Below are 17794 nucleotides of genomic sequence, written 5' to 3'. Positions count from 1 at the left end.
ATTAGAATTTAACTTCAAGTTTCAACTCTAAACCTGAAGCACCAGACTTAGAAGACAGCTCCAAAAACAAGCTTCAGGAGAGCCATACCTGCAAACTTCACTGTCATAAACAAACATGAAGAAAGTACCTGTCATCAGTCATTAGCTCTAGCTGCTGGGTAGGAAAACCCATGTTGTATGAGCCATCTTGTGTGACGAGGCAGGCTGCAGAGCCCTCTGTACAGCCTTTGTCTGGAAGGTCTGAGAGACGATTGAGGAGAACATGAGATTTAAAAAAAAGATTCTTAAATTTCTTCTTGTTAGAAAACTAATTCAGTGTGATGACGATATGCAGGACAGCATGTAAACAGTCACAAGTCCCTGCCCCTTTGTTTACAGCTGCTTAACGGGTGTTAAACAGCACTGAGCTTGGTGTTCCTCCGAGCAACATTTTTTCACATCACTACTGGTGTCATTTGGTGAACACAATTCTTTGGTTCACCCTCACCAATGTGTTAGTGTTTTGTTTTTTGACTGAAGCAAACAGCTTGATCTCAGTGGGAAAAAAGAAAAAAAGCCTCAAAAGAGTATTTTACACCATCTGCTCCGCACCAAACAGCATAAACGTAAAAACAGTGACTATGTCGTGGAAAATTTGGCAACAGTGTGTGCTACGCAATGCAGTGAGCAATGCTGCAACTTTTACACAACAGAACCCAAGCAACCACTCAGTAGGATGCATTGTGATTGGCCTGTTTAGCACTGTCAATTCTGTGAATGTCAGTTTTTAAATTCAACAGTGAGAGACTTAGAATCATCTCTTCAATAGAACTCTGGCCCCAGTGAGAATAATCACCTATGCCTTTGCACACCTTCGCTTATTTGACAACTTATAGTGGGTTAACCACCTTCAAGACAATCAAGGGGACAGCCCTCCCCTATTAGTGGTTAAATACCCGGCAGTCTCCATCAGTCGTCTTAGAACTGAACCGGGCTCTTAATGAGAGAAAAAACATCTTATTAACACCAGAAGTTTTGTCCAGCTGCCTTCTTTTCAAGCCCTCAAAGCCAAACACAGAGCTAAAACCATGTAAATAGTGGAATCTGGAATCCATGTAAATGAAATGACAGAAACATGAAAACTACAAGTAATTATATATTTAATTTTAACACCTTGATTTTTTTTTATTTTACATTTAAATTGAAAATTTTAATTTGCAAAAGCACCACTATTGCTTCTATTGCTTTCCAGTAATTGCTTTGTTTAACATACAATGTGGCGATGCTATGCAATATTTTATTGTGCCACGTTATAGTAATGACCATCTATAGACCTTCAAGGAATGGACCTAGATTTAGGGAATACATGAAAACAAAGAAGAAGGGCCTTTAAACAGGCTCCCTTTCTGCTCTGTGCACACTTTGTCAATGTAGTGTTCCTCAAAACAAAAAACCCCTCATTATTACAGAATCCAATCACTTCCTTTCCTTCAAGTACTCACTGAGACTGCGGCAGATGTTGATGTAGAAGTCTATGCTGTCTTCGCCGTCGTCCACTAGATAGCCATCTTTCAGTTTTATCAGAGGACTGAGGTCATGCTTCCTCCCATCAGAGTCAAACACGTAGCAGGGCACCTGGGCAAAGAAGAGCTGGATTAACTCTACAATACAGATGTATTCGTGCACCACTTTATGCTGCATTCACAAAAAAGCCCCCCCTCAACAGTTTTACTGTTGTGTTACCAAAAACTTTGCACGTGTGTTTATAGCTATCTGATAATACACAACTTAGTAACTGTGATCATGGATATATCATACTCTTTGGTTTATTTTGTTGCTTTTAACATTTTCCTGAACAAATTTATTTCACGCATTTTTTCAAATGTTTCCACATTAACAGGATCACTGTCACAACATGTGATTCATTTTCTGCACAGATAAACGCTGTAAACATCTTCGCAGTGATGGAATATGGTTATACAGCTTTCCATTTCCTCTTCAGCTCATTGTGTTTAATCACAGTGAAGATTTCATTCCTTCTTTCTTCTAAATGTAAAAGTCTGTTGAATGAGTCAGCGACCCCATCAGATGCTCCACCGCACCTCTTTATGTGGCTTGAATTTGTCTTTCTTGCAGGCAGCGTAGGTCTTCCACTCAAAGTAATGCACGCACTGAGACACGGTCACAAACTCTGGAGTCCCCTGCAGAACAAAGACAGGAACATGAGTAAGAAAGGTAGTTTCATGTTGACACAGGTGATGAATGCATGCTAAAGTATACGGCACATCATCGTCCATGACATCAAAGATTTAAGCATTTAAGATGCTGAATGTGTCATTGTTTCCATTATCACAGAGAAATACAGAGTATTAACCTTTGTTGTAGTTATATTGTGGGGAGGAACTTCTAAGTGTTGAGCCTCAAACAAACAACCACAGCCTGCTGCTGCTTCTGGATTTGCTGATGGTTCAGTGCTTCATTCAGAGTTTCTCAAAAACTCTTTGACAGCAGCATTGTTTTTTAAATTCCAGGTATTCTCCACATTTTAGCTGCTGTTTTACAGAGTCAAAAACAACAACATTTTCTCCCATTAATCCCTTTTACTTTACTGTCATAATTGTGTATTCTAATATTACAAATGCTTAAAATTTCAAATGACGACATAAAAGATCAGTGCATGTACAAATAATGCCAGCCTATAACTGTGTGACATGAGAGCAGATATTCTTAATAGGGCCACCTTAGGCGAGCTGATACCCCCACACAGGCACTGTTTGGTTGGTTCGAAGAAAGGTAAAGAGTTAAAATTGTTGGAGACAATGGATGAATTAACGGGTGTGAACTAAGTATTGGATGAACCAGGATTATTTTGAGCTGTGAATCGTGCAGTGCTACTCTAGCAGTCCTTTTTAGTGGACTGAAAGGACATCTCTGAATGCTTCACAAGACGTCACTCCATTTCACTGATCCTCAAGCCAATGCTGAACATTGCAACCTTAACCTTTATTAAACAGGTAATCCCACTGAGACTCAGCTTCTCATTTACAGGAGAGACCTGTTCATAACAATAAAAAAAAGTAGTAAAAAAAAAGAGGTAAAATTAAAAACTCATATATATATATATATATATATATATATATATATGAGAGACAGTAAAGGGAAACAGGAACATAATTTGTTTGCTAGAAAATTCCAAAAGTGATTAATAATAAACACATCAAGGATTCACTTCTAGCCCAATAACCTTTATTTATTTTCCTAAATGTACTGATAAAAATAGAGATAGAGGATTTAACTATAACATCTATAACATTACCATTTAGACTGGACTTAAAAAGGAGGGGTAAACTACAACAACAAAGTAAATATAGGAATAACGTTAAAGCGCTCGGTTTTTTAAAACTCTTTTGCAACATGTCTGAAACAAGGCACAGTTCTGTTAAGATAACGTCTACTATAATCTGCATTTTGCTGTCATCACTTCTTTTCAGCATTTAGTGATTTGCCCTAAAAATTGTGGAAGCCACTTTTATTTCTCCCCGTCGTACACTCTGAAACAGAAAACTCTTTGTTTCTCGACAGGAAATGATACTTCAACCCACCACTCACCCACCCCATCAAAACCACAGATACACACAACGCAGCGAGCAGGATCACGCTATGAGGTATCAGTCATTATTCTACATCATTTCCAGTCACAGATTCACTGACAAGCAGCGACAGGAATCCAACAATCATCATCTTAGAGTTGTTACGTTTCGTTTTAGCAAAAGCGACTTCCAAATGTTTGTTTCACTTTCAATAAATTAACTTAGTGTTTTAGTTTTTTGTCTTTTGCACATTTCTCCACACAGACACAAATACCTGATGAAACAACAGAGCGCCATTTAACTTCCTGTGTTGAAAAACAGGATGTTTAATACTTTGTATCCAAAAGACATCGAAAGTGTCAGCAATAGCACGCAATAAACTTGACCTTCTGTGCATCTTAATTTTAGAATAAATAAGGTAATTAACCTCAAATTCATTTGTGGATTGTACTTGTCTTCCTGTTATAAACTTAACATATTTCTAAAGTCTGTTTGAATAGGTGAGCTGCACTGTTTGTAAAATACAGATAATCTTCCAAAACATTTTTCCCTCTCTCTGTGTCAACTGACAAAATCTGCCTTTAGGAACAATTACGTAAAATCAAATATCACAATATCACAAATGTCCTACCTCCTCTAATGGATTACTCATCATTTGTGCAATCACTCTGCACAGCAGCAACCTTTGGGGGCTAAATAATGATGTCAATGTCAAGTGCTAACTCCACAGACTCCCCTGCTGAAAGCCCTTGAACATATGAGCTGAAAATGACATGTGTAAAACCTGATTCAAATACAGAGTCTGGACAGATCATTTCCACTTGCCACCTTCCTATGCATCACACAGCTATTAAAGATTAATGTTATGTTTTACTAATGATGTTTGGATTAAAAGAGCAACAACAGAATGCCAACACACAATGTCTTTTGATCCATCCATCCATGTATTTAGCTTACTTGTATGTTATTTCCATGCACTAATCAGCATTATGTATGGAAGTGTATGGATAAACTCTGCACACCAAGCTAGTGTTATAGCTAAAACTTAACACTCAACTTGTCCAAATATGGTGAATTCTCTCTCCTAAAAAAGGAGCATGTGCCAAGGTGGCAGTGTGATTAGCAATGCATGGTTGCATGTAGCTTTCCTTACACAGGGAGCTCTGCTTTCTCCCTTCATCGTTCATAAAGGTTAAAAAGAGAGCGAGAGATGAAAAAAGAAAAGAGGTGTCCATAAAGATGAAGCCAAGGCTTCAAAATAGTGGTTCACATGCTAATTGGTGGACACTATGATTCATGCTGCAAGTAAGATTTATTATTCAGAACCTCTCTACTATGCCATGCTTCCATTCTGACCCATGTATATAACACACAATGTGACTAAACTATGTCAAAAGTTTACATCTAATGTTACTGCAGCACATCAGTGGCTGAACGATTGCAGAGACTGCTGCTGCACAACACGTCAGCACACACCAGGTGTTAGTGGACAAAGGAAATTCATGTAGAACATCGAACAGTTAGTTTGATATTTTCTGTGCATTCCCATTAACGCAGCTATTGAACAACAGGTAATCGTCCATCTAAGAATATTTGGTATATTCTACTGATTGTCAGTCTTACCATGGTTTTCCCACACTGGAAGCTGATGCTGGTCTGAATCTTGTTGTTGCTTCCAGGACAAGTTTGCGTGCTGTTGAAATCCAGCACAGTGTCAGAGAGCTTCTGCAGCGAAAGGTCACCTGTACATTTGGCAAAGACAAAGAAAACAGTCATTACAAAATAATAACATGCATGTAAAGAGTTAAATGACTGAAAATCATTAAACCCTAAATTACATAATATAACAACAGGTCAGAGAAACCTTGAAGTGGTGATTCATTTTAACATCAGAAATGGTAGCTTTCCTTTAGATCAATGCAAATTCATTTAACTTGATGTGGACAGATCACATAGATCACTGAGCTTGCCAGCGCGAAAACATTTATCTAATAAAGGTATGACAAAGATCGTTCAGTTGGTACAACAAACATACATACACAGGCTCTCGTTCTCAGACCATTCATCCCAAACAGTCACTGAGACAGTTTGGCAGAATAATGTTGTTGCCCTCCAACATCCACTGACCCAGCAGGTCAATGTAAACTCTGCATCGCATTTCCAAATCACCAGACGGCTCTGTACCTTAACATTTTGACCCTGGTGTCTGTACACTGTCATTAATCATTTCAAAGCACTACAAAACAGAAAACTGGCAGCAGTGGGAAGTCTTGTGCATGTTAAGAATTTGACTTGATTTAAGACTCAGCCTGTTAAATAAACTCACCGCAAGTCAGGCAGACGAAAAGCTAAGATAATAAAATGTTACAAGCTGAAAAATGCTGTGTAGCTTCAAAAAAACAAATCTGGATCAAACATCCAAAGACCTCAGTGATGAGCTGTGTGTGTTTAATTGATCATTTGAGTTTAGGGCAATCAATCTAATTTTGAAAATTTAGCAACACTTGTAGCTTCCATCGATTACTAAAATAAAACAATCAAGATATAATGCTTATTGATCCTCATTTTTGCCTTCCGGGACTTGTTTCCTTTACTTCCTCTGGTTTAATTAGTTGTTTTACACTTTTTTATTGGTTTCGTTTAGCTGGTTTACAGGTTTTCATTAGATGCGACATATTAAAGCGTGATCTCTGAACGCTCTGATAAGACTACTATCACGAGAACACAATAAAGGAGTGTAACTAAACAACCATGTGACCTACTAACACTGACAGCTACTGCAGGTCTTCAAACTACTGAACTTGGCTGAAACACGGCTCACGTCCCTGCCTGTAATATTCAGTTACAGTGGTTATCTGTTGTTCTTTAGCAGCTGGCACACCATAGATAAGAAGCAATGAAATTCAGTATGTAGCATGTATGGATTTAACAGAAATGTATCTACATAATTTGATTAGATGAGCTCAGATGCTGCTTAGAAGCTGGCTGTAAGAAAATTAATGTTCACATATTTTGAAAAGCAACAAAATTAGCAATGCTTTCTCCTTGTAGTTTACTGTAATAAACAGATTTATTTATTTTTATTATTATTTGTCCACGGTCTACCTCTCTGCAAAGTATCAGGAAATTTCTCTTGGCAGTCTTTTAGATGACATTGAACACATAGAAGCTGAAAGCCTTGCAAACACAATAGTAAAAGACAGTGAAACCCTAGGATCAGCCTAAAAGCTACTTTCCTCTTATAGAGTGGAGGAAGCGTTCATTGCTCCAAAGATTTTGACTTCAGGAAGTACAGGAGACAAGAATGTCGAAGTGTGTGGGAGAACAGTGTGTGGTTTCTGAGCACAGTCACAGACAGCATGGATAAAGGCTCGAGCAGGCAGTAAACAGCACAAGAGAGAAGGAGGGGGAGAGGAAGCCTGAGTCATGTCTGTGTTAGTCAGCGTGAATGCCTGATGATGTGTTCCCGGGTCATGTGATAAATCAGCTGATGTGACTGAACTTCAGCTCAGCTGATCAGCACTTCATGTTGTCCATGCTTGTCTTTTTTCACTTTACACGTGGGCGCTTCCTCATAAGAAAAATAACTAAAGCTTAATGAAGACAATCTAATGAAATAAGCTGGAAATGCAGGCCACAGATGCACTCAGGAGTCAGACGAGCAGTACCATACACCACTTTGTCACCAGAGGAAGGTCATGACCTTAAGCTGCAGGATAAGTTGTTGTTGTGGGACTGAAATAAATCTGTCTGGCAGCCAGACAAAAATCAAAGGCAGGGATATAACTGAGGTTGAGAAAAATCCTCACACAATCACCGCGAGCTTATGTCATCATATCAGCGACAGTGGCTATAAAGATGCGATTTATTAAATAAATATCTCATTTAAATATTTCAGTGAAAAGAACTGGTTTTAAATACCATGTGTTAATTAACCCTTTATTAAAGGTGCAAATGCAACACGAACGTGTCTGTTAATGAACGATGATGGAAGCAGCACATTGGTCACCTGGTCCAAACAAACCCTTTTATTAGTGGTTTCTAAACAGTTGGGCATTCCTCCTCCCAGACGGCCCAATGCTTTGGGCTGTTTGCACTCACAGGGAGAGAAAAAAAAAAATGTGGAGCACAACCAAAGCTGAATGAATCTGATTGATGTGGGAACAATAAAGAAGAAAGAGAGCGTTCACGCCTGTTTGCAAGATTCATTGAGATGGCATAAACAGCAGTTTATGCCATCTCAATCCTCTCATCAATTAGAGGATTTTTAAGAAGGAAAGAAGTGACACTCGTCAAACATGAAGTGAGGATATTAAGACAAAACACATCTTGTCTGAGATTTACTTTCACATATCTGCTGAGTTACAGCCTGCGGCAGCAGCTCCCATTGCTTTTTTTTTTATAACTTTACTTCCTGATGAAGTTGAAATTAATTGCTTATTGTTTTTTATACAAAGGTGAAATGGAAATCCTTTGTTTTGTAAGTCATATAAAAGTTGAGTATTAGGAGTATGCTTATGCTAATTTTTTCCTCATGTTCTTGGCAATGGAGTCTCTTTACTATTCCCCGAAGAGCTACTCAGCCAATGACGGGGTTTCGATGCTAGACAAGTTTCAGTGATCATCATGGGGAATATGAGGCATCTCTCAGGGTGCTTATTAAGCCTTAAACAGCACCGTGAGTCCAGTTTGATGCATTTTGTTGAGCATTGCAAAGAGGCAATGCTACACTCATACAGTGTAGCGAAACATGGCTTCAGGGCTTCTCCGGTGGACTGGGACATTAATCTGAGCGGTAAGAAGGAATGTGGCAAGACTGCACTAGCTGTGATTGAAACGTGGTGACATTCTGGATATGTTACTGCAAAGAAACATTTGTGGCCTGAATACTGAAGCTGAATAAATGCATCCATGTGACTCGCTGAGGGAATTTGTCATTGCTGCTGCTGCTGTTTGAATCAACACACCGTTTGGATTCCTCCGTCAGCTGATGCAAGGCTCATCCCAACAACTGTGGCTGTGTGAATGGATGAGGATAATAAATGGGTCCAGATGGTCCTCAACACCACTTAATGACCATACAACTGAACACTTTCTCCAAAATCTTAGTCGCAGATACAGGAAATCGTTACCACCTCAGCCTGTAATATTTACATTCATTTTAGATTCAAGCTTTTGTATCATATTAGATTTTGAGATCTTCACTTTTTCTACAACTTCACAATTTTTAAGATAAATTGTCTCATCTCACATCATCGTTATCATCTTGAATCAAAACAGCTGATGTGTTGGGCCAGAAAACAGAAAACAAATTCAACTCCTTGAGCTTGACTTTGGAATCAATTCTAAGAAGGAGTACCAAACCATTTTCCCCCTCTCAACAGAAGGACAGAATGAATACTTCTTGGACTGTAAAAGGAACAATAGACTTGTTCTGTAAACAGGAAAAAAAAATAACGGAGTGGAGTAGAACAGAAAAGCAAAGCAGACCAGAGCATAACACAGACAATGGTCGACAAGGTCTGTGATGAATTCTAGTGGCTCATGATTTACTCTGGTGAAGTGTTTTATTTTGGCCAAGAACTACTCCAAACAAACATATTTAGTTCATTATCAAGTAATCAAAAAAAAAAGAAAGTCAAATTCTGGCATTTTAAAAGACTAAAAACATTTTTAGCTAAAAAGAGGTGTTGTTCTGCTAAATGTCTACTTTATGGGATCTAATAGTTCTCATAACACTTCTTTTTGTTTTGATTTATCACCTTACAAGTTCTGAGAGCCCAACGTCACTTTTTAAATGGTTAGAAGAACCAACAAAGAACCACATTTAAAAGACCTGACAGGCACTTTTGGTTAATAAAGCCATCAATCATCAGATTAATTCCAAAGTAATTCTTATTTGACAACTTTATAGATTTGATGTCTTCATTTGATTACACCAGTTCTATTTAACTTAATTAATTTTGCAGGTCCTGAGACAAAGCGTTTTCTTTGTTTCCAAAAACAAACCATGACAGAAAAAGTTGGAGAGCCACTCGCTCGGCTGAATTGCAAAAAGACGATGGACCCCTCAAACAATTTGGGGGACGATGAATAAAGACACTGAGACACAAGAGGCCTTTAAAGACAGATGCTGTTTGTGGATGTTGCTGACACACAGCATCGGCAGCATCAGCAGACCGATCAGCACAGAGACGGGATCTCTGATGAAGCTCTGAAAGACAATTAGCACTGTAACCCCTGCTGTCAGCAACAACACTGAAATTTTCCAAAAGAAAAACAGTACTAATGTTCTCACTTGTCATCCTACGAAACAGGAAAGTGCAATAATATATGCACCTTCTAAACCAAATATTGTCTCTCTTCCAAAAGTATTAAAAATTTATACTCAAAATTATGTAATTATGAGCCTTTTTCTTTTTTAATACTTTGACACGATCAACAGAAAAGTAATTATTATACGTGATTTGAATATATTCAAACACAATACTGCACATTTTAAAGAGCATTTATAAACCGTTTTGTGACATCTTGTAGGGAAAAAAATGATTGAAAGGAAAATCCAAAGTATATTCAAGCATGTTGTGATTTCATTGGGGGGGGGGGGGGGGGGGGTTGTGGTCTTCAAAAACTAAAAATAAATCTGAAATTAACTTTCTCCATCAGTGCTCCTGCGACAATAGAGACAACGCCATGCAGAATACGCTGTAGCTGCCTGTTTATGCATTAATATTTTCGCTTCACAGCGTGATGAACTATTGCATTTTCAGTTTATGGAAGTTAAATATCACAGATGAGCAAATGGCACTATGTGAAAGGAGGGTTTCATTCTGGCATTTTAATATGTAAACAGTATTTAACCTTTGGCGTTGCTCCGTTTGATAGCATCCTCTCGTGTCCCTCTTATCTAATTTTTTAAACAGACTTATATATTCTTACAAAGTGCAGGCTTTGACTGTACTGCAGATGGATCATGAGACATTAGCAATAAGTAGACTTTCATAACTACATTTAACATTCAAGTTTAATTAACATGAAAGGTTGACATTTAAAATTGAAGCAGAATGAAAAAAGTAATAATTATAATAATTTCTCCACTTTCAACTATTTTTTGTTCCTGAACTTTTCTTACATCTTTCATTAGCAGTGAAATGGCACAGTGCTGAGCCTAGAAGTAAAGTGATGGAAACCATTAAATCTTTAGAGGATCGAAGGGAATCAGTGAAGTTTCTGTAACGATTGATTAGTGACTAAATGTTTAGGTAGGCCACAGCAAGTTTTCAGACTTTGAAATGAGCCACTGCAGTCTCACATTTGGGAACAGCTGGCATCAACATTACAATGACACCGACAATAAATAATAATAAATCATAAGCACATTAACAGGCTACCTACAGTGGGGCAAAAAAGTATTTAGTCAGCCACCGATTGTGCAAGTTCCCCCACCTAAAATGATGACAGAGGTCAGTAATTTGCACCAGAGGTACACTTCAACTGTGAGAGACAGAATGTGAAAAAAAAATCCATGAATCCACATGGTAGGATTTGTAAAGAATTTATTCGTAAATTCAGGGTGGAAAATAAGTATTTGGTCACCTCAAACAAGGAAAATCTCTGGCTCTCACAGACCTGTAACGTCTTCTGTAAGAAGCTTTTCTGTCCCCCACTCGTTACCTGTATGAATGGCACCTGTTTGAACTCATCATCTGTATAAAAGACACCTGTCCACAGCCTCAAACAGTCAGACTCCAAACTCCGCCATGGCCAAGACCAAAGAGCTTTCGAAGGACACCAGGAAAAGTATTGTAGACCTGCACCAGACTGGGAAGAGTGAATCTACAATAGGCAAGCAGCTTGGTGTGAAAAAATCAACTGTGGGAGCAATCATCAGAAAATGGAAGACATACAAGACCACTGATAATCTCCCTCGATCTGGGGCTCCACGCAAGATCTCATCCCGTGGGGTCAAAATGATCATGAGAACGGTGAGCAAAGATCCCAGAACCACACGGGGGGACCTGGTGAATGACCTGCAGAGAGCTGGGACCAAAGTAACAAAGGTCACCATCAGTAACACACTACAACGGCAGGGAATCAAATCCCGCAGTGCCAGACGTGTTCCGCTGCTGAAGCCAGTGCATGTCCAGGCCCGTCTGAAGTTTGCCAGAGAGCACATGGATGATACAGCAGAGGATTGGGAGAATGTCATGTGGTCAGATGAAACCAAAGTAGAACTTTTTGGTATAAACTCAACTCGTCGTGTTTGGAGGAAGAAGAATACTGAGTTGCATCCCAAGAACACCATACCTACTGTGAAGCATGGGGGTGGAAACATCATGCTATGGGGCTGTTTTTCTGCCAAGGGGACAGGACGACTGATCCGTGTTAAGGACAGAATGAATGGGGCCATGTATCGTGAGATTTTGAGCCAAAACCTCCTTCCATCAGTGAGAACTTTGAAGATGAAACGAGGCTGGGTCTTCCAACATGACAATGATCCAAAACACACCGCCTCGGGCAACAAAGGAGTGGCTCCGTAAGAAGCATTTGAAAGTCCTGGAGTGGCCTAGCCAGTCTCCAGACCTCAACCCCATAGAAAATCTGTGGCGGGAGTTGAAAGTCCGTGTTGCTCGGCGACAGCCCCAAAACATCACTGCTCTCGAGAAGATCTGCATGGAGGAATGGGCCAAAATACCAGCTACTGTGTGTGCAAACCTGGTAAAGACCTATAGTAAACGTTTGACCTCTGTTATTGCCAACAAAGGTTATGTTACAAAGTATTGAGTTGTATTTTTGTTATTGACCAAATACTTATTTTCCACCCTGATTTACGAATAAATTCTTTACAAATCCTACCATGTGGATTCATGGATTTTTTTTTCACATTCTGTCTCTCACAGTTGAAGTGTACCTCTGGTGCAAATTACTGACCTCTGTCATCATTTTAAGTGGGGGAACTTGCACAATCGGTGGCTGACTAAATACTTTTTTGCCCCACTGTATATAGGCAAGCTGTAGTTAGCAAATAATTTGTATGAGGAAAAGTTTTTTAAATAAGTACATAAATAAAACACTTTCCTTCCCTCTGACTTTTCACAATTTTGACCCTGTAAAGACACATGTTATATTAGGATTCTAGACCAAACAAACAAAACAAAGATCAGTTCTACAGAAGACACACTTTTCTCTACAAAACATTTGCCTTTTAGCAGGACTTCAAGGTTCAAGACAAAGTCCAGTTTCATGCGTCATTCAGACACAAAATGAAGAGTGCACATATTACCAAATTGTGCGTAAAATATAATATTTAGCATCCACAGGATGTACACGTTTTCAACACATCCCCATTAACGATCTGTAAAGCACTCTGCCGTGTGACTGTCATGAGACACAGCTAACAGCATGCTTGCAAACAGACCAAAATGATTGTAAGATAAAATCCTTTTTACAGCAATAAGATGCTTGAATGTGCACAGGACACCAACTAATGAGGATTTTCAGTCAGCAGTAACCTGTTTGTTTTTCCATACAAGCCTAAAGCCAACGCCTAAAACTCAACTCTCAAATTAGCAGGAATTAGATTAACTCATTTCCTTTAACTCTTAGCCAAACACACACGCGCGCGCGCGCACGCACTATCACTGGCCACACAATAAACATCGCTCTCAGAACAGCGAAAGTTACTTAACGTAGCGTCTTGCTGTAGTACTATCATGGAAATTGCACTGTATTCACGCTGAAGACAACATACTGAGTTTCTATATTACTAGCACTATACTACTATAATGAGCCATCTGGATGCTGCCATGCCTGGCTGATTTGTGATTCAAGACGCTGTCCTACTGACATCAATTCAGTGCTGTTTATATAGAGCCAAATAATAAGATAAGTCATCCCAGGGCACTTTACACTATTGTTGAAAGGATCCCAAATAAAACCAGACCAGTGGTGGGTGGATGTCTGTCTCAGTAGGTTGTAGTGAGAACAGTCTGACTCAAGAAGTAGACTGTTTGTGTTAGCTTTCTACTACATGAAGCATCTTCCACCCTTTTTGCTGTTGAGAGTTTTCAAAATCCTTTGGACAAAAACCTCAAAGCCAACAGCCATCAAGCTGTATACCCAACCTAACGGCACTAAAAAGCATCTTTACAGTCTATCCGTATATATAGGGAATAACTTCTCCATTTGGATCTTCTTAAAGCTTTAAAGCCATGGCTGCTGTGGCTGACAGGTGTCCTGATACATGCACGTAGGTCTCATCTTCTCTACTTTAAATTAGTTAACTGCATCGCTCCAGCACATTTGTGCTTCTAGGGGCATTTCTGGAGCATATCTTAATGTATGGTAGAGGTCATCCATTTTTTTGATGAGCAACATATGCAGGATTATGCATTTCAGGCTTTAAATCAGCATCTCTCATCCACTTTCAATGGGGATGACATCGTGCATCACCCAAACTGAATTGTGAATTTGTTGTTTTGCTTAGTTTGCAGTGTTTGGCATGAAAAACTTTTCAAGTGCCAGCTAATCAGCTAAAGTCATGAAAATAACCCGAGAGAGTGAGATGACTGCCTGTCCATTCAACAAGAAAATCAAAGAGAAGTTGATCACTGTGGTTAGCCTGCTGTGTATGTAGAAAGTTAGTAACACGAAGCCAGCCTGCTATGATGATTGTGTTTTGTATGGATACTAATACTGGATCTCAGGCTTAAGATGATAGTGACAGGTTTAAAAAACAAAACAAAACACTGAACTGAGCATTTTACCCCCTGCACCAGAATCATGAATTGTGTAGAACAGTTATTCTTCAGCATGATGGGACAGCAAGAGGAGGAACAGCTAACAAACAGTGGGCAGGTTGGTGGGCACTATAACCCACATAAAGAACAAGGCAGACAGAAAACTCACCAACAGACTGCTCTTTGTTGGTTGTGAGGTTTCGTAAACACATGGCAGTGTCAGCTCCACAGCTGGTTGGTGGTGAAGAGTCACAGAGCTTTAGTGTATATCTCACTTTATTATCTTGATCTATTGCCTCCCATTTATATCTGCAAGACAAGGAATAGAAGACAATAAGCAAATAGATACCCAGGAAATGAGCTTGTTGGCCCCGACCCCACAAAATTACAGTCTGGGACCACAAATGACTATCATTTCCACTGCTACTATAAAGATAAGTCATTGTTTTGGGCTGTAAATTTTTTGAACATTGTTAAAATAGTTACAATGAACAAATGGGAAATGAATCTTTAAAAATTTATACTGTGACTCGTGTTCTTTTACTTATTTCTCCTATAAAATAAATCACACTCATCTGTATAGCAAAAACACAGTGACATATAAATGACAGTTTAAAATATCTAGTGGTTCACAGAAGTACAGCATTTATGTAAAAATTACGGTTCGTGCTTTGCAAATGTACGTTTTTCAGCTTTTTCCATCACGCAACCTTTAAGTAAATTTGAAGCTTGGACTTCTGATTTGACAAAACAAGAAATACAAACGTGCCTTCGAGTTTTAAATTATCTTCTTCTAAATTTACCACTTCGATCCTTGGCAGAAAATAACTGATGCCTTTCTCTAAATACCTAAAACTTAAATTTAAGGCATTCTTTTCTTTAACAAACAAATGTAACAATAACAATAAACAAAATGGACTAATCTGAGTTAAGTGAGATTAAACCAACTGGGATTAAAAACAGAGATAAGAAAGGAGGAGGTCATAAAATAATTTTTAAAAGCCCCATGCTTCCATTTCAGTGAGTGTGGAAAACACATGTGCAAGTCTTACACACACACACACACACACACACACACACACACACACACACACGGTTTCACTTCTGATTTTTAACTAATATTGAAGTAATCTTTTTATGACACAGAAGTGAGGACAGTATTTAATGGTTGTATACTAAAAATTCCAACAGTTCAGAAATGCTCTTGTCATTTTCACTTTTATTAAAATATGAATTAATCATTAGCATCATTATTTCCCCCCTGTTGGGTATAACGTGATATGGTATTGTGTGATATTATGTTTTTCCTAATAAAACAGGTGCTGTAAAACCTAAAAAATACGCAAATACACCGTGTTCTCTGAACGTAAGGAGTAATCCCACATTTATCAATACGGATTATTGACCTAAACCAGACTGTAAAGGAACAGACGAGGAACAGAAACTAAGGGAGAAGTTAACTGTAAGCCATGTGTGTTTCTAACCAAGGTCCTCGGAAGCTGCCAAATCGAGGAAGTAATATAAACCCAGGCTGAACCTAAGCGTTGAGTCACCGGGTTATCATTTGCGCTTTATTGCTGAGTCAATATTTGAACAGCAGCTACTGAGACACCGCTCCACTAAAGAAGGACAACGCTGACTTTATTTTAACTCCCATATTTATGTTGTTATTCTCTTCCGGTGCGTTTATTTATATAAATACGCCGCTGCTCTGTGAGAAAAACGCAATGTTGCTAAGGTTTAACATTCCCCAATTAAGCACGGCAGTTTTGTGCACGTTTCGGCATTTATAGCTAAGCTTCACTTTTTTCCTCGATAAACAAGAAAAACTAACTAGCATCGACGGTATGTGAGTTTCAGGGGTAGTCTGATTCAGCTGTACTGGTTTGCTAGCTGATTCAAACTTATTTAGGCTGTTTGCTAAATAAGAAAAAAAACCTACCTATGACTGGAAATAAGCATTAGTAGACATATTTCTCAATTCAGTTTATTTAGACGATGTGTGTACACGAGAGGACAACGGCTGCACCTTTAACGCTGTTAATCTGTCAGCAGCTGCAGTGTTTGTACACCCAGAAGGTGTGTATGTGTGTGTTGTTACCTGCAGAGGTCCTGGTACCACGGGCTGTTGTTCTCCGTCGTTCCGGACCGAACCAACAAACAGCCTAGAAAGGCCGCGAACCACAGAGCCAGCTTCAGAGGCTCGAAGCGAGAACATTTATACCCAAACATGATGGTTACTGTACCGGGTAACGTCTGTGGAGCCTAACTAAGACGACATGATACAGCAGAGTGTTTCTGCTCCTCACCAAATCAGTAGGAAGTGACTTCATCACATGACAGGACATCACATGACTCTCATGATGTTGACTGAAGGGGCGTTCGCGGTCTGTGAGAAAAATCTGACATCTGAAAACGCGTGAAAAAGTGTCAAGTGTCAAGTGTGATGTAAGTAATAGCCAGGGGTAATAAAACAATTTTGCCTACTTCTTCACAACAGGTGGCCACAGAAGGAATTTATGTCTCCTCCCGGATATCTGCTGCTTGTTAGGTAAACATGCAAGCCAATACACAAGCGAACCATTAGGAAAGGTTACAAATGAAAAAAACAACAACAAAAAAAACACCAAACAAATCAAACAAACCAACAAACAATAGAAACAAAAGCAATGTGTCAAACAGAAAAGGACAAACAAAATAACGAGAAAATGATCATACGTGAGGACATATAGCAAGTAATTGTAAATTTACATTTATGAATGTGGAAACTAGCAACAAGTAGCATTAACAGTAGCAACAGTCACATTAACTCTTCTTCTTTCATTTTCATGATTTTTTGTGTTAAAGGGTAAGACATTATATGGATTTTTAAAAATTGTAATTTTTTTAAAGTGTTGAAATATTTTTATTGATGTCCAACAAATCCTAAAAATGACGTGTCTTACTGATGTTGTTTTATTGATATATTTCTATAACTCTATATTGTGTATTTTGTTGTACAGTTATTTTATTTTATTTTCAACTTTAATTTATATATTTTATCTTATTCTCCCAGTTAAATTTACCCTTCATTCTAATTTGTGTTGTACAGTTATTTCATTTTTAACCTTAATTTATATTTTATTCCTTCCTAGTTAAATTTACCCTTTTTAATTTTTCATATTTATTTCCTATCTTATTCATAGCCTTTTCCTTTTTTGTTTTCTTTAGGTCACGAGCAGTTGTCCAAGCATTTCACTACATATCGTACTGTGTATGACTGTGTACGTGACAAATAAAATTTGAATTTGAATTTGAATTTATTTTTTTAATCCCACATGCAATAAACCACTTTAAACTAAAAATCACACATATTTTTTTAACCATTTGTTATTATTGTAACTGTTTTGTGCTGTGCTGAACCAGATTCTTTTCCAAGTCATCACTTCAAACTTCACAAACTCTAAACCGTAGTTAATTGCTAATATTTGCATTTGATGACTTGAG

General features: G+C 38.4%; 1 protein-coding gene across 1 annotated transcript in view; it reads right to left on the bottom strand.

Moving 5' to 3' along the window:
• The window catches only part of igf2r (insulin-like growth factor 2 receptor), a 51650-nt gene extending 35005 nt beyond the window's left edge, over positions 1 to 16645 (bottom strand). Inside the window, exons 1-6 of the mRNA XM_042222729.1 lie at positions 16410 to 16645; positions 14478 to 14617; positions 5193 to 5311; positions 2082 to 2180; positions 1482 to 1614; positions 129 to 240 (exon numbers count right to left, since the gene is read on the bottom strand). Of these exons, the coding sequence (XP_042078663.1) occupies positions 129 to 240; positions 1482 to 1614; positions 2082 to 2180; positions 5193 to 5311; positions 14478 to 14617; positions 16410 to 16540 (734 nt within the window). The 5' untranslated portion in view covers positions 16541 to 16645. The remainder of the gene's footprint in view (positions 1 to 128; positions 241 to 1481; positions 1615 to 2081; positions 2181 to 5192; positions 5312 to 14477; positions 14618 to 16409) is intronic.
• Positions 16646 to 17794: the final 1149 nt, after the last annotated feature.

The sequence above is a fragment of the Haplochromis burtoni genome, unplaced genomic scaffold (assembly GCF_018398535.1).
Source record: "Haplochromis burtoni strain Fernald_Lab_line unplaced genomic scaffold, NCSU_Asbu1 Contig_93, whole genome shotgun sequence".
Taxonomy (NCBI): Eukaryota; Metazoa; Chordata; class Actinopteri; order Cichliformes; family Cichlidae; genus Haplochromis; species Haplochromis burtoni.
The sequence above is the reverse complement of the archived record's forward strand: the minus strand, read 5'-3'. Positions and strand labels throughout refer to the sequence as shown.